The sequence below is a fragment of the Sminthopsis crassicaudata genome, chromosome X (assembly GCF_048593235.1).
Source record: "Sminthopsis crassicaudata isolate SCR6 chromosome X, ASM4859323v1, whole genome shotgun sequence".
NCBI lineage: Eukaryota > Metazoa > Chordata > Mammalia > Dasyuromorphia > Dasyuridae > Sminthopsis > Sminthopsis crassicaudata.
Genome location: NC_133623.1, coordinates 10,695,951 through 10,719,707, shown reverse-complemented (window position 1 = coordinate 10,719,707; position 23,757 = coordinate 10,695,951). Strand labels below are relative to the sequence as shown.

Genomic DNA, 23,757 nt, shown 5'->3' with positions numbered 1-23,757 from the left:
ACTTGCCTTCTCAAGGGCTGGGGCTAGATGAGAGAGAGGGAGAAAAATTGGAAGTCACAATTTTTAAAAATGAGCGTTAAACATTTTTTAATGTAATTGGGAGATATTTAATGAAATGACTAAAAAAAATTCTATTTTTGAAAGTTCTGGGGGGGGGGCAGGGGGAGGGAAATATCAACCGGAACAGGGCTAATCAAGAACATAGTCTGAAAGCACACTGCTAGAGACTTTTTTTTCAAGTTGACATCGATCCAATAATCAGTATACTCTTTAGATACAGTTATCCAAGAACAGATCTTACTCTTTGTTTCCCTTCTCTCTGCTAATTATCTAGATTTTTCCCGTGGCCTCATAAGTAGACAGAACCTGCCACAGCTTAGACCTGGGAGACAAAGGGGAATAGCTGCTGGGTGAGGCCTTGAGATGCTCACATAGTAACCTCAGAGCTCCATAGCAACCTGTGATTTACCTAAGGGAACAAAGAATGAGGCGACCATTCAAAACAGCAGGCTCTAATAGCAGTGTGATTGTGTGGGGGAGGTGGAGACAGCATCAAATTTGGAGTCCAAGGACATACATTCAAATCCTGGTTCTGCTACTTTTTGTCCAGGTGACCTTGGACAAGGCACTTCCTTCTCTGGGCTCAACTTCCTCATCTGTAAAATGAGGGGAATGGCCTCCAAGATCCTAGGTAGCTCCAAATCTATGATACTCTGATCATTCCTTTTTAGCTTTATCATGCTATATGCCTCATGGCAACGATGTGACCTTGGGGTCTCTACACGATATCAGCAGAGCATAAGCTCTGGCAGGTTCTACCATGTTGGAGAAGGTTCTGATTCTGGGCCTGACAACATGTCTGGATCTGTTTTCCAAGGACCAGCAGAGCTAAGTACAATGGAGAGGGACCCATCATTGAAAAAAAGTACTCTGGGGGCAGCTAGGTGGTACAGTGGACAGAGCACCAGCCCTGAAATTAGGAAGACCTGAGTTCAAATGTGGCCTCAGACACTTAACACTTCTAGTTGTATGATCCTGGGCAAGTCACTTAAGCCAAATGCCTCAGCAAAAAAAAAAAGAAAAAAGAAATTCTCTGACCATGGCAATCCGTGAAACATGGGCAACCTGACCCATGTTCACCAAAAGAAACCCTTGATCTCAGGGCTGGATGGGACCTCAAAGACTGTCTTGTCCAACCTTTACCTGAAGCATGAATTCTGTCTTCAAGGTCCCTTACAAATGGCTCTTCAGCCAGAGTCCCAGTGATTGGGAATTCAGTGCTTCAAAAAGGAGTCAATTCCTTCTAGGCAATAGCTCTAATTGTTAAGTTTGTCTTTATGCTGAGTCAAAACCTGAGAATTGTTATAATAATTTCTAGGGGGCCTAAAAAACCTTTTATTTGGTCTCCCTGCCTTTGGCTTTTCTTCTGAACGTTCCTTCGGGCCACTGTGAAAAGCATCTCCTTTAAAATATCACTTTTCAAATGTCATTTCTCAGCCCAACATTATATGTACTAACTTCTCACAGCTTCTCGGATCAAGGGGAAGCTTGCCCTAGGTTTTCCAACTTGAAGACTGCATCCAACTCCCCCAGGAGGCATCTTCCATTACCATCTTTGTGAATGGAGAGGCTTTGAAAGGGACATCTACTCTCTTCTAACCTATGTCTTTTGTGCCTTCTTAATGTGGCTCTTTACTTGAATGCATTTCCACAGTCCTGGAATAAATGCTCAGTCGGCAGACAAAATGTTCCACGCTAGCTGAGCTCACAGATTGCAGCGAGGGAAACCTGATTCTTTTTTTGTTCTCTTCCATGGTCCTGCCCTTCTTGATTCTCCATTGTGAAGATTAATGAATTTCTAAAAGTGCTTGGTCAGGGGTAGAGAAGGTAGCTGATGTACTAAAGTGGACCTGAAACGATTTCCTATCAGCTCCCGGGAGAAACTCCTGAGATCAGGCTTGGGGATTCCCTGATCTTATAACCTGGAAGATAGCCAGGGGGCTTTGCAGAGATTCTCTGGTGGCTACTCAGTTCACCAAGGTTTGGTGGGCTTGCAAGAGGCCAGATACTGCCCTACTGAGGCCTACAGAGGACCAAGAGTTAAGGACAGAGCCAGTGATGGAGGAAAGGCCTCATGGCTGATCTGAAGCTTCATCAAACTTGCGGCCTGACAACCAGAAGTTGTTCTCTAGCATTCTAGAGGGCACATCAGGGCTCAGAAGATGGTGTGCAGTCCCCGAAAATCTTTGGACTATTGCTCTATCACTGGCAGTGTTTCACAGGTTTCTTCTGTGGCTTTGGGAGTTTCTGGACCAACCGGGCAGTTTTTTTTCCCCTCCGTATCTTTCTTGGGGAGATGAGCTCCTCCAGTGCAGTGAGGGTACTGCCAGGTAGCTAATTTGTCAGTTTTGCATATGGCAGCACAGAGGATTAGCTATCCATGAACCTGAAATTGAGTGTTCCTCTTTGCTCTGGGGTGGCACTCTGGCTCCAGATATTTCTGGCTCCATTTTGATGGGACCATGTGGTTCTTAATTCAGCTTTAGTCTCCCTGGCTTCCTCCTGTGCCTCTTGTGCCTGCCTGTCCTTTGCATCATGTCTTAGTGTTTCTCTGCTGTTTTCACTCGAGTGCTCTCTCCAGCAGCTCCAATCTCTCCTTGTCCACTGACTTCTTCCCTTTTACCTACAAATATGTCGAGGTTTGCCAGGTCCTAAAGTGTTCCCTTTATCCTTTTGCCCCATCCACCACTTCTCCACCCTCGCCCTACCCCTGTGTCTGTCTGTCTCTCTAGCTTTCCTTTTCTGGCTTAGAGAGATCATATTCCCCTAGTTATCTTCCTATCTCTGTAACCGTTCCATCTTGGCCTCTTTCCCTGCTTCTTCCTGCTTTTTTCCAACACCGTGACCTGGATGTTCTCAAAGATCTTGTCTTTGGTCCCCTTTCTTCTCTTTTCTTTCTCTTTCCTCTGCTCCATAGATTCATTTACTCCTCTAAGGCTTCAACTGCTATTTCTAAAGAGATGGCTTCTTACTTTGATGTGCTAATAAATGTCTAATAAAAGTTTAACCTGCATTATAAATAAGTCCAGAAATCAACAAAACAATGAACCAAGCCCTGCTTTGCAGCATTTGCTCTCCAAAGCCAGTTCAAGCTGGCTTGAGCAAAGCCATGCTCTCAACCTCTCTCTTCTGAGCTCCAGAGCCACAATTCCAGCTGGCTCCAGGATATCTCTATCTGGATGTCCTGCCAGCACATCAAACTCACCATAGCCACATATTGGGGAGCTATGGGAAGGTGTGCCACAACAGCCGCAGTGATGGCGGAAGAAATGAGGGACTCCTTTGACTTTTGCCCATGAACGGAGAGTCCTTCCCTTGCTGAGCATTTCCAGCCCAGAGCCAAATTCGAATATGCAGGGGAAACATTAGGTGGGGACACAAGAGGGAACCTTCAGAAGGCTTCCATATTGAATATGGAACGAATTCCACAGGTATCTTCTTTACCTTTCTCTGTCCCTCACCTTTCAGTGCCAATGTAGAGCCAATGTCCGTGGTGTTCTCCTATCTGTTTCCACTGTCTGTTCCTTAGCACAGACCTTCATTACCACCCACCTAAACCATCGCAACAGACTCCTTACAAAAAGTTTCCTTACTTTCTCCCCACACTGATCCATCCTTCATTTCCATGGTGTGAATGAGTTCCTCGTGCATAGATTTGGTCATATAACTCTGCTGTTCAAAACCCCTAAATGGTGAGTGGTTCCATGGAGCCTGTCAATAAAGCTCAAGCTCCTCTGCTCATCATTTGAGGTCCTTGCCCAGTTGGTCCCAGGGACCTTTCCAGCTTTCGAACCTGCTCTACTATCTATCCCTACCATCATGCTCCACCTACTGTTGAACTCCAGTTGAACCAGACTCCTCTATCCAAGAGATGTAACCTACTTGAGGGGAGAAAATTTGTGTTGACTTTGTACCCCGGTGTGTCTTGCATGCTGCTCGACACAGAGGAAGAACTTAAGCAGTGCTTTGGGGATTAAATTCTTTTCAGAATTCTGCTTATATTTGCTCATCTCTGGTTTTATTTATGCTATTCCTTGGAATGTCTTCCATCCTCCTCTTCACCTGTTGAATTGCCTTCCCATCCTCAACAGATCAACTCAACTTAGCTCAAATGCTACTTCCCCCATGAAGCCTTTCTCCCCTCAGACCTCAGAGCTCTTTATTCCATGTCTCAAAAAAGTATTTCTGGGCTCAGGAAAGAGTGTGAAAGTGAGTGAGTGAGAAAGAACCCCAGAGAGCCAAGAGATCCTCTTGGATGACAAGACGGAAGCTTTAAGAGGCTAAGTGACCTTCTCAAAGTTTCATGGTCAGTAAAGAGTTGAGCCAGGATCTCCGGATTGGCAATTCCATTGCTCTTTCCTCTCTGCTGCACTGCCTCTCATCAGGTCTTACTTAGTATCTTGGAGTGCAAGGCAACATAAAAGTTGGCGTTTGCATCACAGCCTCCTATTGAAGTGGAAGTTCTAAGTGGGTAGGGATCTTGTCTTATCTAGATGTTGTGTTACTCCCAGCTCCCACCTGGGTGCCCTGCACACAGCAGGAACTTAATACATGCTTGTTGTGAGTTGACCTGTCCATGCTTCTCTGGCTCACGTGTCTGAGTTTGCACCCATTCAAACCTCCAACTTCTAGTGCTCAGACTCTTTTCTATTCAGAAATGTAGGCATGTGGGGGTGAGCCCCACCAAATAGACTAGTTTGTTGTTTTTGGGGGCCTCGCAGTGTGACTAAGCTGAGCCGTCATTGGCCACTATCAGTCAGGATCACACAGGCATCTGGGAGAGCATATGCTGGGAGGAAGAGTCCAGCTCCTGCTCTTTGAAAGCCTGCCTTCCCTTCCTGGCTTCCTTCCTTCTTGCCCCCTTCACTGCATTTTCAGCTTCACTGAAACTGAAAGCCCCATGGGCCCCAATGGTGTCTTGGTTCTGCCTGAATTCCTCAGCAATCGCATTTGCATAACTGAGAGGCCTCCCCAGGACATGTGTCAGGTTGGTGAGCTATCTCCTGAAGCTTCTCCCTCAGGGAGGACTCACAGAAAGTCCTGACTCTCCTGCCTTCTTTCCCTTCCCAGCTCAGAGCCAAGAAGATGCTTGGGAACCACCTGAATGCTGGCTTGGATGAACAATATTGGCCCTTCTTCCGAAGCCTCTTCCTGGTATAGGTGGACTGCATTTAAAAAAAAAACTGTTTGAGGAAATACACAATTGTGGATATACAAAATAAGGCCCATAATTTTTTTTAAGGGACCTTAATACCCTCAGAAAAGGATAACAAGATAAGTCCAGGACCACAAAGAATTTAGAAAAAATTAACAAAGGAACAACTGGACAGCCTTTGAGATCTGGAAATAGGACTTTTAAGTATAACAGAGAGATTAGAAAACAAACCCTTTCTGGGAGGTTAAAATGTTCCCAAAGAGCTTGGAGAATCTCCAAAAGGGAAATAGAGGCAACTCTATTTCTATATGCTCAGTGTAAAGAGTCCGGCAATACCATATAAGTATCCCTTTCTCGTAGAGGGTTTAAGCTTCCAAATATAGCAGTTTCAGACACAAAATTTTCTTGATTTGGTGGCCCAGAAACTCACCTCTAACTTCCAGTCTGAAGAGTTATTTGGGCCTTGAGAGGTGAAATTAGTTGGACATAGTCACATAGCCTGTCAACACATGACACCCACCCCATATCTGCATCTCACCAGGATCCATGTGCATCAATAGTTGATATTATTTCAGAAAACCTTCTACCTGGTGCCCAAGCCTCTCATCATTTCTCTCCCCATTTCTTTCCTCCCTTTGTATCAACAGCACAGAGAACAGTAATAATTAAGTCATTTTCCAAGTTTTGATTTGAATGTTGTAATAATGCTCAGTTGTGGTGCTATGACACTGCAGGAAGCCGTTTCCCACCTCCAGTGGACCCCCCCCCACGAGACCCCTTAAACTGATTTGGTCTGACTACACTATCTAGTATAAATTGTTTTCCTTTGATCTTCCCAATAACCAAGGGAATAAGGTACCAGAGGCAAGATTTTTCATGTTTATAGGGGAGGAAACGGAGGGAAAGAGGCAAAGGGATTTGGGCAGGGCTCCAAAACTCGTGGCTGGCAGCAGTGGGATGCTCACTGCAGGCAGAGTGAGTTCCAAAGGGGATCTGGAGTTGGGAGCTAATTGCCTTTCTGTTGCTTGAGTGGCTTGGTAGGCAAGAACAAGGCATCTGGGACAACCATCTCTGCCCTGTAGGGCCCAAGCCTTTGGATGCGGCCCTTCAAGGAGGCTGGGCAGCCCTGGCCACAGACATTCTAGCATGTCTGTCAGCCCTGACAGCAGATGGGGTCACACTGCAGGGAGCTGGCTCATCTCCTGATGACAGACTTACCCCCAGCCATATCTGCACACATGTACACACACAACACACACACACAGAGCCACACTGCAGGCATGTACACAATACGGAAACACTGTCACATGTGCATGCAGACACTCAATATGTGCATATGCACACAGCCACATACACATGCATGTATATACACGGCCACACTGCATGCACATACAGAAATACACGGTCACACATACATGTGTACCTGTACACCCAGCCACAGTGCATCTATGCACACACCCATAGATAAGACATAGAGAAATGTACACATGGTGACACATGTATGCATGGGCACACAGAACTATACACAGCCACACACATGCATGTGCACACATATACTCACATACCCAGAAAGCCACAAAGCATATATGCATGGATGTAAACACACAGAAATATGCCCAGCCATAGGTGCAGGCATGTACACACACACACACACACACACACACACACACACACACACACACACACACATGGATTTAGAGAGAGAAGGGATCTTGTTGGTCAAGTCCAGCTCTCTCAGGTATATAACTCTAGGCCCGAAAGCTGGCAGGAAGCCTCAGGTGAAGGACCATGGGAGAGGTGGTTCATGGACCAAAAAGACAGATGCATACGTAGGCGGGTCAGGTGCTTGCTGAGGCCCTCAGAGGTGGAATACCTTGGCCACAATGAGCTAGGTAGTGAGTGGCAAAGCCAACACTTGATCCCAGGCCTCAGACTTCAAATTCCCTGTCCCCCACTAGATTGAGGGCCCTGATTAGGGTCAGCAACAGTGATGAATGGCAATAGCTCAACCAGGTTCATCAGAGCCAAGGAGAGAAGGAAGGGGGAACAGGAGAAAGAGCAAGAAAAAGAAGAAAAAGGAGAAGTAGCTCATGAGGAAAAGAATGGGAGAATGAAAAGAGGCACACATAAGATGTTGGATAGGAGAGAAAGGGTTTCCAGTGATGCACATTTAACAACTCTCTGAGGGACACCGGCTGCCTTCCCTAGACATAAAGAATCGGATTTTTTTTAAAAAAATCAAATATACGAGTTCAAATCTGGTCTCAGACACTTAACACTTCCTAGCTGTGTGACCCTGGACAAGTCACTTATCCCCAGCCTCGGGGGGGGGGGGGGGAATCAAATATGAACATTAAGTTGACTCTGTGCTTTTGCTTTATACTTGCTTGTAGTGGCTTCATGGCATCCCAGGTAGATATTCCATAATTTCTAACTGTGCCTTTACTTGGCTTCTTGTGGTCTCCTCCCAGCTCATTCACATTCAGCTCAGAGGACTTCAAGACTACAGGACTGAATGCTAGAAAGAACCATCAAGGGCCCTTAATGGAATCCTTTTATTTTACATAAAGGGAAACTGAGATTCAGAAGGATGAGCTAGTTTGCCCAATACCTGGACTGGATGACTTCCCAAAGCACTTTTTAGCTCAAAAGCTGGGCTTCCATCATGATGAATTTAGAGCTGGAAGTCAAAGCAGCTGCCTCCGGAGGTGATGGGCTCCCTTTTCCAGAGGCCGTCAAAAGCTGGGGAGCCAATTGTAAGGAATGTGGTAAGGGGACTCGGCCGTTCTCTGACTGCATGGTCACACGGCCAAGCTGGGATTCAAAACTCTGCTTTTTCCTTCCAGATCGGCTCACCGAGCTGCTGCCTTCTGAGAGCCACTCGAACGTTAAAGCAGAGTTTGTGAAGGGGTCTCAAGACTACAGCCAGAAGGCCTTTGTGGTGCAAAGGCTAAGAATGGGAGAAGGTCTGATTTGGACTGTGCTCATGCTTCTCAGTGACCTGCGACTAATTCAGGGCCACCTGCTTGCTGGTCCTTCCTTTCACTTTCCTCAGTTCCTCCCTCAGGTCATAACTGTTACCCCTCTTGGTCATCCAGCACTAAGTGTCAGAACTCGGTGCTTTGAAGCTTCCCACCATCATCATCTACCTCCTGCTGCCATCTCAGACACCAGCCATGTTTTCTCCCATATGGCCCCGAGGGGGAAGGTACTCACTGCGCTTCGCAGTCATTGTTGCTCCATTCATTAATCACCCACCTCAGTACTGTCTTAATGCTGGCAGTTTCCCAGATGCATTAAGCTGCCCAGGTTTGGAAGGGGGGACTCGATCCTTGCAGAGACTGGCTCTGGAGACATATTCTTACAGTCCAGAGAGGAAGGACAGTGTGAGCAAACCCCACCCTTTCACAGCCACTCAGTTCCCCTTTTTTTGTTTCCTGACTTAAACCAATGTCTTTTTTTTTCTTCTCCCTTCTCAGAGGCATGGTATCTTATTTCCCCTTCCATTTGCTTGGAACCCCCAACACTGCCACCATGAGTTGGGCTGGCAAAAAGCCTTCTCCGCCTACTTTGGTGTCACGGAGGCTCAGGCCATAGCGCCTTGACCAAGCAGCCAGGCCATGAAGGTGGCTTCAATATTGCAGGAATGGGCAGAGAGAAAGGAGAAATGCAGAAATGGTGGGGCAGGGCAGGGAGAGAGAGGGAGAGAGACAGGTCAAGCTCTTGGTGAAGAAGAGTTGTATTATACAACTTTTGACCCTATGTGGTGGAGGGGCTTAGAGATGAGACAACTGGAATGAAAGGGAGGGGTAGGGCAGAGGGGACAGAAAATGACAGAGCTAGAGATAGGAAGACTTCCTCTGTTGAGTCATTTTCTAAGAAAGAATTTTTTTTCAACAGATAAAAATGTCAGAACATGAGCCAAGGCACAAACTTGCACTCTTCCGTATTTTCCAAGGATGCTGATTTTTTTTCCATTTAAGACCCTTACCATGAGACCGTGGCTTGAATTCTTTAGGGCTCTCTAATCCTGGAAAGCACACCTCCTGGGAGCTAATCGGGAGAACTTTCAGTGCCGTCCCAACTGGCTACTGGGCTGAGCCCCACTCCTGCCTCTGATCTGCCGCTTTACTGCTCTCCACTGGGCATTCTGGGAAGGAAATAGATTCTCCCAGGAACTAGTTCGTGTTAGCATATACAATCCCAAGAATCACAATCCTTGGGCAGCAGTTGGTGAGGGCATCGAGCTTTAGGCACTACACTATAATGCTTGCTAAAGTGACCCTACCAGCATATCCTTAGTTGCCTGAACTCAGACTCTGGTGTCTGATGGAAAAGATCTTCCTAGGATCTGTTGGAAGTTCATTAAGATTACTGAAACTGTTTAAATGTCTCTTGGATGCCTTTATTTACATTGCTGTCCTCTCTGGCTCTTTCCCATGCCCCGATGTCCCCTCCAAACCGTCTCTAAACAGCTGAGTGAAATAATAAATATTGACTACCTCTGACAATATATGCCTCATTGTCCACCCATAATCCCCTACCTCTTTGCAAAGAGGACAGCAGTCTCTTTTGCTGCATTCCAAATCTGCTTCAGATACTTGCTAGTCATGTGACCCACAGCAAGTCACTTTGGTTTCCTTATCTCTATTATGGAGATAATAATAGCACCTACCTCTCTGGGACTCTGGTGAGGAAAAAAAAGAGGTAATATATGTTTAGTGTTTTGCCAGCCTTAGTCCTTGGGAGTCAAAATTGGTCATTGGATTGATCTGAATTCTAACCGTCCATTGACTAACTGACTCTTACTTCTGCCTCAGTTCACACATGTATTCCCAAGCTTCTGTGAAGCCTTTATGTGCCTCTCAAGGTTCTGAAAGCAACAAAGTTGTCTTAACTGGATACATATTTTTTAAAAGCCTTTTTATTGGCCAAGTATTGGCCTGGCTGATTCTCACATTTGCTCAAGGCAGATGAATAAGTGAAAATAACTGACCTTTAAGTGGTGCTTTAAAGTTTGCAAAGAGTCAGTATAGTTACAAAAGTTATTATTATACTTATTTTACAGTCATGGAAACTGGCCGGGTAGCCAATAAGCGTGAGAGGTTGTATTTCAATTTGGAGCTTCAGATGTCTGCTCTATACTTGTCACCTGAATGCTACTCTGTCCAATGCTGTAAGCATAACACTTATCTCAGCAATGATGCATCTGATTAGAGAAAGGTTTGGAGAGGCTGACCATTAATTTTGTTTCCTTCCAAGTCCTAAAGTAATGGATTGGGTACTTTCCGTGGTCTGGGTTTTCTAGACAAATTGCCAGAGACGGGCTGGCTTGTCTTTGTGCTGCTGGATTTCTTAAAACACACTTAACTTAAAGTGTCCATCACATGGGAGCATGCACTCAAAGGAAGCCAACGTGGGGTTCTGGGATATTCTGTTGGATTAGTGGCTGCTAGCCTTCAGCTTTCTGGGGAGACAGGGGGAAAAGGGAATGGAGACTTTCTCTTGGAAGGGATGATTTGCAGCTTACAGATGCTCCACAATTTCAGGTTGACCCCAAACTAGAGGCATCTAATTTATTCAATCTAACCAAACCAATTCCGTAAATTCTGGTAGTTAGCCAAAAGCCCAGGGAATGAAAGGGGAGTGACTGCCACCCTAGATGCTGGATATTTCAGCAGGGCTATTGAGTGACCAAGGTCTTGTGGTCTTCAGATCCTTTTGTTTTGGACCAGGGAGATGGAGGGCCAGTCTCCCTGTGCCTCAGGGAACCGAGGTTTTGGGGCTAGGAGGGATCTTGGTAATCATTCATATAGCCCCTTCATTTTACAGTTAGAGAAATGGAGGTCCAGAGTGGGGCATGGAAGTAGGAAGTGGTAAGGTCAAGATTTGAGTCCATGTATTTATTATCCAAAGGATTCAGATATCAGCTCTCATTTGGTTGGCTCAACTTGGCATTTTGCACTTAAGAATAACAAATAAATCAATAATGAATAAATAAAAAATAATGAACAAACAAATAAATTAAAAGTATCCCCCATTCTAGTGGAAAGAAAACTGGAATTGGTGTCAAAGAACCTGGGTTCAAATCTGTCCTTGTGTCATTGAGCAAGCTTTTTGACTTCCCTGGGTCTGATTCCTTTTCTGTAAAATGAGTTCTGAGTAGATGACCTCCAAGACTCTTTCAGCTCTGCCTCTGATCCCTAGGATCCTATGTCTTTTTATGCCTCATCATGCCAGGAGGTGACTCAGCTTTGTAAGCAGAGCATCTGCATGCTGCAAATCGAATCAAGCTCAGACAAGCTCTTTCAAGTTGGAAAGGCTTTGAGGGTGAGCCAAATGCTGGACTGTATACAATAGTGTTGATAATTTGCCATCTAGGGCAGGCGGCTAGGTGGGCCCAGAGTCTGGAAGGCCAGAGTTCAAATCTGACCTCAGACACTTGCCAGCTGTGTGACCCTGGGCAAGTCACTTCTTACTGTTTGCCTCAGCTTCCTCATCTATCAAATGACCTGGAGCAGGAAATGGCAAAGCCACTCCAAAGTCTTTGTCAAGAAAACCCCTACTGGGGTCAGATAAAGTTGGGCACAACTAAAGCCAGTGACCAGCAACAATGTGTAGGAAGGGGCCAGAAGACTCTTGGGCTAAGGAAAAGACAGAGTTTTCCTCGGAGAAGAGTTCTGAGGCAGTGGTTTTCTCAAATGAAAACCCAGGCACGTCTAGAATGCCTTCAACCTAACTTGGGGATCACGGGGTGCTGTGTCTTTGGATAAGTGCTTTTATTTCTCCGGGCCTCAGTTTACTCACCTGTCATAGGAGGGGGTTGATCATGGGTTTAGAGCTGGAAGGGAACTTAAGAGATGTCACGCAAAAACATCATTTCCTTCTGATCTTGTCTAATCTAAACTCAAAGAGTCGGTCCAGCGAGGCCCGGGGATGCTGTGGGAGTGTGTGGGAGGGGAGGAGGTCGGAGAGGGGCGGGGCTATGAAGAGGGGGTGAGGCGAGCAAAGAAGGTACGAAGTCACACTTCTCAGGCAGTGTGCGTCAGAGGCGGGCCTGTCATGGCGCTCCTCCTCCTGACGTCAGGGCATGCGCGTAAGCCACCTCAGTCAAGCCCCAGTCTTCCTCCGACGTCCTTCGAAGTCGGTCGTCTTCTAGGGCTCTTCGTTGTCCTCGGCCGAGCGCTCATTGGCGGGCGCTCGGCCGAGGGATCCCAGCTATCCGGCGGTCAGAGAAGCCCAGCAGGAAGCGCAGCGCCACCCGTCGGTGAGTCCCCAGCGACCTCTGCCCCGCACCTTGCTGTTGCCCATCTGGCCCCCTTCAGCCTTTGTCTCGTTCTGCGCAATGCCGAAAGTGCAATGCCTACCTCGGCCGCTAGGGGGCGTCCCCGCGCAGCGCCCCTCCTTGGGTTCGGAGGGAGTCTCCCCATAAGCCTTTGCGCCCCGCAGTCTGTTTTCTCTCGCCGCACTTCCGGCCACGTCGTCTTCTTCTCGGGTGACGACGCATCGGCGGCCATGGTGGGCGGCTGGGGAGGCGCGGGAATCCAGTTTAATCCTACCTCGTGGGAATCGGCCTGGAGGCCCGCTAGGCGCCAGTGGCGTAGCGGAGCTTCGCACACCCGAGGAACCTGCCATTGCTGGGAAGCGATCGAAGACGGGCTCCCTCGCGCTTCCAGCTGGGTGGTTGGGGGCGGGCCCACACAAAGAAAACATGGCGGCCGGCGGGGGCGGAGGGGCGTGGGGTGGGGCCGGGGGCCGGGGGCCGAGGCCGGCATTCTGACCCTGCCTCCCGAGGCCTGGGCGAGGCGGCCGGCCTCCCCCGGCTCCTTTTTCCCCTCAGGGGCCCCCCCGGCCGCATTGGGGGCGGGGAAGGGGGTGGAGACTGGGAGAGGAGGACTGGCCCTGACCTTCGAGCTCCGGCCACTAGTAGGCGCCATCTTGGAAGGTCTTGGCCGTTGCCCGCTCACTTCTTAGGGTTTTTTTTCAGGTGAACTTCCCCAAATATCGCAGGAGTTACTGCAAAAGGTGCCGCCGGCACCAGCTTCACAAGGTGACGCAGTACAAGAAAGGCAAAGAGTCCTCGGTCTCACAGGGTAAGAACAGCGGTCAGTGTGGGGAGGCCCGGCCGCCCTAGCTTGACAACTGCAAGGGCTAATAGAAGACTCGAGGCCTTAGATTCGAGTCCTCTTGGCCGAGAGCGGCTTAATCAGGGGAAGAAAGGCCCGCAAGATGTTCACACCTCTTGCTACTGACCTGCACTGTGGACTTAGGAAAATTTTCTTTTCTTCCCTTAGGGACCAGGCGATACCTTCGGAAGCAGAAGGGCTATGGTGGTCAAACGAAACCAGTTTTCCGGAAAAAAGTGAGCTTGACGTGGGGCAGAACTAGCCAAGGAAGAGGGCATCTCTTCCTCTTATTTCTCAACACCCTGACTGTTGAGCCTTTTAAATATCCTCACAGGGCAGCCCCCTTTTGTGGCAAAGCTTCTGCTTCTAGTAAAATAGGATAGGTAAAGCTATCCCATGAAGGGAGCCGGTTTGTGTTCCATGGTTTTATTTAATGGGGGGGGAAAAAAAGGTCTGATTTGGATTAAATATAATTTTTGTTTCCAGGTAAAGACCACAAAAAAGGTGGTACTGAGACTTGAATGCATGGTACCCGACTGCAAATGCAAGAGTATGATTGCCATTAAAAGATGTAAGCACTTTGAAGTGGGAGGAGTTAAGAAGATAAAGGTATGTATGTGCCTGGGAATTTAAACTGTCCTGTATATTTTCCTCTGATCTGCAGCCTTAATTGGGGGAGAAGACATATATGTTAACTTGCAAAATCTTGTCCTTGGGGAATCATTTATTCTTGTCAGGTGAAGGATTCTGCTAGTGCTGGGCATAGCACCCCAAACCCAAATTCAGATGTGTAACAGGTTTTAATAATGGTACCCTACAGGAAAACAACTGTTTGGACATGTATACATATATTGTATTTAATATATACTTTAACATATTGAACATGTATTGGTCAACCTGCCATCTGGGGTGGGGGGAGAGGAGGGGAAAAATTAGAACAAAAGGTTTGGCAATTGTCAATGTTGTAAAATTGCCCATGCATATATTTGGTAAATAAAAACTTTTAAAATAATTTTTTTTTCTTTAAAATGGTACCCTAACTATAGGCACTTAAATCTCAAGTTTGCCTCAATTAAAGGTCCTGGAACTTAGCAGGTTTTCATTGGTGGATGGCCTCTTCCTATAAAAGGCTTTTCTCAAGCCAGTCTAATAAAACTGGAGATTTAAGAGCCCATGTTGGGTTTGGGTATCAGCAGCTTTCTAATTGTGTATTATCTGTTTTCTTCTATTCTGTTACAGGGCCAAATGATCAAGTTCTGACTTCATTGTTGTTGTCTCAGTAGGAAAAACCATTCCATCCCATTCCTCGGTTTTGTGTTTTCTGTCTTGGAAGAGAAGCGGCTTGGGTAAAAACAAGTCTTATATTTTGTGAAGCTTTTCCCCTGTAGGAAAAGTTCTGGAGGATGTGGCTGAATGTTGTAACTTTAATCATCTACTTAATGAGGTTTGTATGGAGAGAAAGCCCAGCTGCACATTTCTGGGGGCTTTGGTTGTTAGTACTATGGTTAAAATGACAACCTGGATTCTTAGGCAAATTGGGGGGGGGAAATTAGGGAAAGAAAGTAATAAAAGATAGAGAGAGGTAGCCCCTGTTTTATAGGCTTTTAGCAAATCAAAAGTGATTTATCACCTTCAGGGCTTGCCCTGTTTTCAAAAAAACTAATGAAATGCTTTCCCACCTCTATTTGGGTAATTGAATTATTTGGTCATTAAAAAGATGGCCCAATTTTCAAAGTTTTAATGAAATTAACTTTCCATCTCTGTTTGGATTGAGTTGCTCCTTTATGGAGAACTATTTAATAGCACTTTAAATTACCTGACCATTATGTCTGGCTATGGGAATGATAGCTGGTCAGACTTGGAGCAGTATAGAATGAAGGTTATTGTTTGTTTATTTTACATTGTTTTTTGTACTACATAAACCCACGTTAGACTTTGCGCCCTTTCTAGGGCAGAATGTTTGTCTGTGTCAATCTTTGTATCTTGGTACAGTGCTCTGAGCGCTGTGCCTTTCACACTAAAGGTGCTTAATAAATGTTGAGTCTTCCTAATGATGTATGCCAGACCCTTTTGTTGAGGGGAAAATATATTTGGGGTGGGGGGATTGTCACATAACTGAGTGTCCCCTGCGAGTTTATGATTTATACTCTGGGCTTTCCCTTAGATTTGTCATAATGGTGGGGAGGTGTGGCACTTTGAACAATCCCCCTGCACCTGCCCTAGGGGTAGTTGGACTGGAAATCACATTCAGAACTGGATCTTGGCTCTAGTTTGAAATCCTTTAAGTGGCCTAGAGGGAACTTGAAGGAAGAGACATTAAAGCAAACATTAAAGAAAAGATTTACTGCCCAGCAGCATAATCATTCCATAACATATAATCTTAAAACATTTAAAAATCATGTTATAAATTAGAAGTTGTCTAAGACGGAAACATTCCCGAAGTGTCATTGGAAACAGTCATCTAGGGCGAGATCACTGGAAACTTGTCTTGCTGGAAAGTCTGTAGCTTCAAGAGGACAGTGCCTGTGGGGTTTACTCGAACCTTCAACTGAGATGTCCATTCATAAAGACCCAGCTCTTTTTTAACTGGGAGGATTTGTGTGATAAGGCAGGCTGGGGCACACCCTAGTCCTTCACCCAGGTCTGTGGTGGAAATGGTGTAAGTCCCAGGTCCCCCGATCTCTCTCTGGTTCAGCACAGCCACTGCCCAAGCTAAATTGGACAGGGGCCGCTGCCACACTTCAAAGACCTCATCCTAGAAAACCAAGAAAATTCCAGAATTAGTAGGCAGTTCCTTGTAGCCATAAACATAGTCCTGGGGTGTTAGGAATAGAGGTGCCAGCTTCAAAATTAAACCAGATCAATAGCTACCCTATCTCCCTCTGAGGCTGTCAACAAATCTGACAGGTCATTAATTGGGACTAGTTTCTGCTAATTAAATATGTGCAGACAGGGTCCAAAGAGAACCAACTTCTCCAGGGAGAACATGAGTATAGTGCCATTTTATCAGATGCATACTTCTAATAACTGTAAAATGAATGGAGTTCTCAGTGACAACCCTGAAAAGGGGTGTCCTTGGAAGTACCCTTTCTGAAATTGCTTGGCTCCCATTTTCTCCCATGCGACACCATCCACTATATACCTTCCTGAGCCGGTAGCCCTGTTTGCCCAAAGGATCCTGGTTGATTGCAATCACATCTTTATTCTGCAGCAGCGCCTTGGATTGGGGGCTGATGTTTCGGAGGTCATTAGACATGAAAAGTGGGGCTGCCATGATAGCCCAGAGTGCCATCTGAGTTATTTGTTGATCCCAGCTGAGTCCAAAGTTGCCGATCACTAACTGAGACAAAAATGTTATAAAAGAAAAGTCATCTCTGATTCTTGGTGAGACTGATGGGGTGGAAAAGCAGTGTTCAGCTGAGACATGACACTTAGATAAGAATCACTTCAAGCTTCTGCTTAGGACAAGTTTTCAGTAGGGGTTAGCCTAGCTGGATCACCTACAGATCCTTCCAACTCTGAGATTTCATGACTCTAGCCCTATGGGAAGCTACCACCCCCCCATTCCCCCCCAGCTAAGATGAAAGCATTTTGTAAGCCCTGGGGGGAGGCCGTCATTCAGGTCTACTCAAAGTACTCCACGGAGTGACTTCCACTCCTCAGGTCTTAGGAAGACCCCGCAGAAGGCTCCCCCAATCTTGGCTGGTTGGCCAGCTTCTCCCAATGGTCTCATATAAGGAAGACTCGGGAGCTTACCATGTCAGGATCGTTCCAGCCCCCTGGCCCGGCGGCAGGCACGAGGCTCTTCTGATGAAACGCAGTCCAGGCCAGAATATTCTTCACACTACTCCAAGAATCAAAGATGTCACCATAGTTCCTCCAGTGGTTACAGTACTGTCGAATTTCTGTGTAATTGGGCTGTGAGGGCAATCCGATTTAATTAATTAATGATTCTTGAACACAGTATGATTGGGGGGAAGAAGGGGAGGCAAGCAGGAGAGGAAAAAAGACAATAACGTGGAATCCACACTGCTTTGAGCCCTCTCCATTTGAGAGTAACAGCAATAGCAAGGATGTCATGAGACCACTGTGTATTGGGAACATTCATCATTTTGCTTTCAATAATTGCTATCATGATGGCCAAGCTGGGATCCGGTCTACACTAGGATCCCACTTGGTTCTGGGCAAGACTGCCCACTGTGGTAGAGTTCCCTTTATTACTTTGAGCTAGCTCATGCTTTTGGCCTGATTGATGACCGGGGTGAAATTAGGACTGTGATTAAACACAAGCCTTTTTCTGGGCAGTCAGGGCTCTTACCTCATTCTAATACATTTAAATAAGATGCAGATGACTACCTAGGAACTTAAAATGGAGAACTGGAGAGTTTCTGCTTGTGCTGTGAACAGCACCCACCCAGGCTAAATATGGCAGTGGGGAAGCATAGGGTCTAGCAGCCGGCCTAGCAAAAGAGCCAAGCTTTCCACCGGGACACAGCCCAAGAGCATCAGAAACGAGCAGCTGGGGCGATACATGGAGCAGAAATTGGGAAGAATCAGAGATAGTATTAGTGAAGCTCGCCCTGCAGAATTTGGAGGGAGGAGAACTCCAAGACGAGGCCTCAGGCTCGGAAAATCTATAGCAAGGCTTCCCCGGTGGCTGGCTTACCTGCTGGTAGGGCCTCATGTACAGAGGCCACTCACAGGAATAGAGAATGCTTCTGCCAGTTTTGTTGAGGGCATAGGACATGTACTTATAGCCTGTAAAAGAAAAGAATGGGAAAGAGCCAGAAATTGCCACTTTTCAACTTGGATGGATCCCATTAAGTGGGAATGGTTCTCTTTGTTCTCAGACAAAAGCGGCTCTCTAAAGGCTCCGAGGTTAGCTTTGGGAGCATCAACAGGCAGTAGCAGAATAATGCCTGGGACTTGACATACTTCTAAATAGCTTCTCCTGGACTGAGTGGCAGCATAAATTAGATGAGAAAAAGTAATGGAAAATATTTATAGTAACTAGCATTTAAGTAGTGCTTTGAGGTTGAAAAGTGCTTTAGAAAAATGATCTCATTTAATGGAAGTATCTCCCATTAGTATCTCTATTTCAGTTAACTGGGACAGACCGAGATGAAACAGCTTGTTCAGGTCACATAGATAGTCTGAAGCTGGATTGAAAAATCAGGTCTTCTGACCTTCAGGCCCAGTGTTCTACCCACTGGGACACCACAGGGCTAAGAATTAGGAAGGTCCATTAGAGATCAAATTCAATCCGTTCATTTCCTAATGGACAGAACTAAGGCCCACAGAAATTAAGTGGCTTTAGAGTCACCCAGGTCACTTCCTTTCTAACTCCTGTGACTATCTGGTGTCCTCTACCATTTCCTTTTCTTCTATGGAGGGACAGGGATTCAAAATTAGAGACAGAGCTGGCGGGAAGAATAGAAAGAAGAGGCAAGGTGAGATGGTACAGAGGTGGCAAGCACATACGTGGCCTACAACATTCTGAGACCCCTCCCAGAGTAGAATGTAACTGGGCATGATTTAACAAAATAAAAATACAAGAGAACACAGGTAAATGTTCACATGTGGTTTTCCAAGTCACCACATATGCTTTAGGGTTTCTATCTGAGTTTGACACTACTAGGGTAAAGGGGGACTTGGGAGTCAAGAAAGGGATTTAAATCCTGCTTCTGACACACACAATGTGACACAGGGCCAACAACTTCCTGCACCTAAACTCATTTTCTTTATGCTGAGGCAATTGGGGTTAAGTGATTTGCCCAGGGTCACACAGCTAGGAAGTTTTAAGTGTCTGAGGCCAGATTTGAAGTCAGGTCCTGCTGACTTCAGGATTGGTGCTCTATCTACTGTACCACAAGAAAGGACTTTTCCCCAAACTAATCTAAACAAATGTAGAACTATTCCTCTCTGCCTGCTCCGCCTGCTCCAGCCCACCCACCTCAAATGAAAATGTCTGACCACTAGCCACTCCTTCCTATTGTTTTCAGACTTCATTTTCAATGAGAATGGAACTATTTCCAGTCTGCTAATATTTCACAAAACAGCACTTTTGTTTCCCAGAGCATCTCAAAGCTTGGCTAGGTCCAATGTACCTGGAGGCAAATAGGTATTCTACAAGGATTTGTTGAAGGAAAAGGATGAGAGACCCTTAGATATGAAGATTAAAAACAAGAGCTGAGGTGAGGGTGGAGGAAATACTTGTGGCTCTAAATATATCTGCGCTCTCTTGGTCACAAGATATCTGATTTCGTGGCATCTCTGAGCCAGAGTATACCTTCTTAAAAAAAAAAAAATAGCTTTTTAAAAGTTTTTTGAGATGCCAGGGATTGAACCTGGGGCCTCTCAGATCCAAAGCACGCGCTCTACCACTGAGCTACATCCTCCAGTTTAGAGCATACCTTCTACCAAACTTTTCAAATCTTTAGCGTAACAGCCGTCAAATTTCAGCAAGTCCACCCCCCAGTCAGCAAAGGTTTCAGCATCGATATCATAGTACCCAAAGCTGCCTGGGTATCCAGCACAGGTGAGAGTTCCCACATCTTGATAAATCCCTAGCTTCAGTCCTTTGGAATGTACCTAGAAGAGAAGACAGAAAAACAGGCATCTCCTAGGAAGCAATGAAGGGATGAAATGGAACAGTCTTTTGCCTTAGGTGGGAACAGATAGAATACATCCATGACCTCCTCTCCTCACTCCCCTTCCTCTAGGTCTCCTCTAAGACAAACATGGCCTGCAGCATTTCTGAGTCCAACTGAAGCAGATTAGAATGTAACTAAAATATTTTATAAAATTTCCCCTAATCACTTTGGCTGCATCTCACAAATTTTGCTATGTTGCCTCATTATTGTCATTCTCTTGGATTAAATTATTGATTGTGACTATGATTTGACGTTTCACCCATTCGTTCTTTAGGATCAGATTATTTAGTTTCCAGTTAATTAATTCTTGGTCTATCTTTCCTTGGCCTTTTATTGCATGTAATTTTTATTGCATCATGATCTGAAAAAAAAATGCATTTACTATTTCTGCCTTTCTGCATTTGATTTTGAGGTTTTTGTATGTATGGAAAATATTTTAACAAAATAAATAAAAATACAATAAAACATAGAAAATGTTAATATGAGGTTTTCTAAGTCAATATGAGCTTACAAGGCTACTGAGGTCCAGTTTAGTAGCCCCCACTTTGATATGAGTTTGACAGCACTGCTCTAATGTGCCTTAGCTTGTCCCACAACAATTTCACTCAGATGAAACCAAAGTTATTTAGTTTAGAACCAGATTAACAGCAATGAGAAGAAAATCATTAACAGGTATATTTTTGCCTTATGGGGTTCCAAGCCGTTGTAGCTTTACAGAGAAATGAATAAAGTGTCTTGAAGATTAATCTTTTTCAAACATTCCATAATTAACAGTTACAAAACACTTAAAGGAACTATGTCAAGGATCAAGATCCTTTTCCTTTTTTTGGTGAATAGGGTGGTTTCAGTAAAGGCTTGCTTTCCCAAGGTTAGACACGAGGAATATTGCAAAACTGCCATCTTTCCATCTGATAAAGTCTTCTCTATGATCAGATGAGAGCAGCAATAATATTTTCTGGGTACTTCATGGTGTCACAAGAGCTATTTTGCAATATGCTGTGCTTAAAAATAAAACAAACAAACACAAGAAAATATAACCTCTCTGAATGAAAGACAGGCTTATCTATGAACTTACATAGTTTGCCAGGTGACGGATTCCTCTTGGGAAGCGCTTGGGATCTGCCTGGAGCCTACCGTCCTTGTCTCGTTGGGGGGCCAACCAACAATCATCGATGCAGACATACTCATAACCCACATCCTTCCAGCCTTCTGATACCATGAGTTCAGCCATCTGCATAAAGAGCTGTTCACTGAGGGGAAAAGGTCAGAGTCACCATGACAGCCAATGGCAATTACGAATACCACTAAAAAAGGGATCAGGACTTTCTTCTACCCCCACTAACAGCAAGGCCAATGGCAAACAAGGAACTCAATGTGCACCACTGGCCATAATGACTAGAATCTGGAGGTAATCCAGAGAGAAGACTGTGGGAACTGAGTGTGGATCACAACATAACATTCTCACTCTTTTTGATGTTGTTCGTTTGCATTTTGTTTTCTTACTTATTTTCTGTCCTTTTTGATCTGATTTGTATTGTATGAATATGTTTACACACACACACACAAAAAAATTCCTTCAGAACCTTCCTTGTCTGGGCCATGTTTCTCAAATTCAACAATGATAGTTCTAACTCATTTGGTGAGCAAAATGGCCCCACGAGAAAAGAAAAATTGCATTTACATAGCTCATTGAAATTTGCAAAGCACTTTATATGCATCATTTCATTTAACTCTAACAATTCTGAATAGATAACAGAGTAGTATGTCTACTTTATAGATGGAGAGACGGAAGCAGAGAAAAGTAAAATGACTTACCCACAGTAACACTGCTAGTGTCAGAAGGAGATTTTGAACACAGGTCTTCCGGGTTCTACTTCAAAGCAACCTATTATTTATTAGGCCAGACTGTGGCCCAATTCGTGCCATTGCCCTTTATGAGTTGTGTAATCCTTGTTACTTGCCTTTCCTGGCCCTCAAGTTGGTCCTCTCTAAAATGAGGGTTGGACTGGGTCAGAGGACGCCAGAGTGCAATGCCTTGATTCGTTTCTTATACATCTACACTATGCTAAGTCCTAGGTTATAAAGACAAAATAGGAACCGCTAGCTAACGTTTGACTGAGGAGGGAAGCAACATGGGATTGTTGGATCAATGATTGAGAGCTGGAAGGGACTCTGGAGCCCAAAGTCTTTATTTTACAGATGAAGAAACCGAGGCTGAGAAAACTTAAGTGCTTTGTATAAAGTCACACTGGCAGAGCTGGGATTTGAACTGAGGTCCTATTTTTTTTCACATTCCACACTATACACACATAATTAAGTATAAAGTATTTGCAATGTGTTTTTTGCAGGAAGAAAGCAGGAGAAGCTTCTTCTTTAAGAGGGGACAGGAGAACTGAGCACAAAAGGAAGTTGGGGATTCTGAGACTCTGTCTGAGGTGGGGAGGAAGGGCATTGCAAGTGCAGATTTGGCTGGAGAGTTCTGTGCAATAAACCTCGAAGTGAAGGGTTTAAAATTTCAAACAGAGGGCTTTTTATGGTGACTATCAGAAAATGGTAGTCACTGGGAAAATCATTTTGGCAGCTATGGAAGCTGGACTGAAAGGGGGAGAAACCAGGGCCATGGAGATGATTGCTACTGTTCTGCTAAGGAGTGCCACAGGTCTGAATCTGGATGATGGGAGTGAGACAGCAGGGAAAGGGACAGATGTCCCTCTAGACGTGAATCCCCAAGACGTGGCAAAGGACTGGTGGTGGAGGGAAGGGTTGGAAGAGAGAGGGAAAGAAGAAGTGAAAATGAGGATGACTCCAAGCTTGAGTCTGGTTCCCAAAGAAAGAGGGAAGAAAACATTTTTGATCTGTTTCGTTTAGAGGCTTTGAGGGAAGAGTGTGAAGATTTTAGAAGAGAAGACTACGCTGTAAGCTTCCTTTTTCCTTATCTGTCATGAAGTGCTGACCCCAAGACCTCTGAGTGTCCTCCTTTGTCACGTTGGCCCAGATGACCTGACTCCCCTTCAAGGTCAGGAGCTTGAGGACCCCCGGCCCCCATTACCTGATGCAGTTCTCCGGGTCCTCCATGCAGTCCACATTACACGTGAAGCGCTCCCAGTGCAGCCAGCCCATGGTCGGTGTCAGAGCCAGCCCGTTGTCCAGGGCAGTGACCCCGGACACGCCCGCCTGAACCAGGACCAGGGCTAGGACCAGGGCCAGGCCCGGGCTCAGGCCCCCAAAGGCAAAAGTCCGGCTCCGCTCCGGCCGGAGCTCGTCAGCCCTCAATCCGCCCATCATCCAGACCCCAAAGCCACAACTCAAACTCCGCGGTCCTAGACTCCAGGCTCACCCGAGTTAAAATACACAAAGGACCAATCAACGCTCGAGGCACGGGGAGCCTCCGCCTATCATCGGCTATTCCTAGAATGAGGGGCGGGACACTCTAAGGGAAGGATTGCTGGCACAACCCAGGGCTATTACCGGTCACGTGGCCTCAGGAGGCTCTCACATGACGCAGGGTTCATGTGACGGGAAGGAGGCGCTGGGCTCTTATCGAGATGTTATCATTGGCCAGCTCGCGGGAGCGCGGGAAACCGGGTGTGGTGAGGCGGGGCTGGGCTGGGCCGCGAGGCTGCCGGACCTCCTAACTGTGAGGGTGGGTTTGGGGAGGGTAATTGCCGAACCCAGGCACTTGGCGTAGGTGGGCCTCAGTTTCCCCTTCTGGACTGTATTTTTATCTATTTGTTAAACATTTTCCCGACACTTTAAACAATTT

The 23,757-nt window shown here is 45.9% G+C and overlaps 2 protein-coding genes across 5 annotated transcripts in view; both read right to left on the bottom strand.

Moving 5' to 3' along the window:
* BTK (Bruton tyrosine kinase) overlaps window positions 1-12,201 on the bottom strand; it is a 37,835-nt gene extending 25,634 nt beyond the window's left edge. The window contains exons 1-2 of one of the 4 annotated variants that reach the window (XM_074277041.1): window positions 12,023-12,199; window positions 8,474-8,575 (exon numbers count right to left, since the gene is read on the bottom strand). The gene's annotated coding sequence lies outside the window, so the exon portion shown is untranslated. Of the gene's footprint in view, window positions 1-8,431; window positions 8,612-12,022 lie in introns of those variants that run through there. The other 3 variants (XM_074277043.1, XM_074277042.1, XM_074277040.1) reach the window with 3 other exon arrangements.
* A 3,463-nt stretch (window positions 12,202-15,664) lies between these two features.
* Window positions 15,665-23,359, bottom strand: GLA (galactosidase alpha). Its single transcript, XM_074277044.1, has 7 exons — window positions 23,044-23,359; window positions 21,070-21,244; window positions 19,755-19,932; window positions 18,008-18,099; window positions 17,098-17,259; window positions 16,484-16,681; window positions 15,665-16,096 (listed from the first exon to the last, which is right to left on the bottom strand). The coding sequence occupies exons 1-7, from the start codon at window positions 23,277-23,279 to the stop codon at window positions 15,803-15,805; spliced, it is 1,335 nt and encodes a 444-aa protein (XP_074133145.1). The 5' UTR covers window positions 23,280-23,359; the 3' UTR covers window positions 15,665-15,802.
* Window positions 23,360-23,757: the final 398 nt, after the last annotated feature.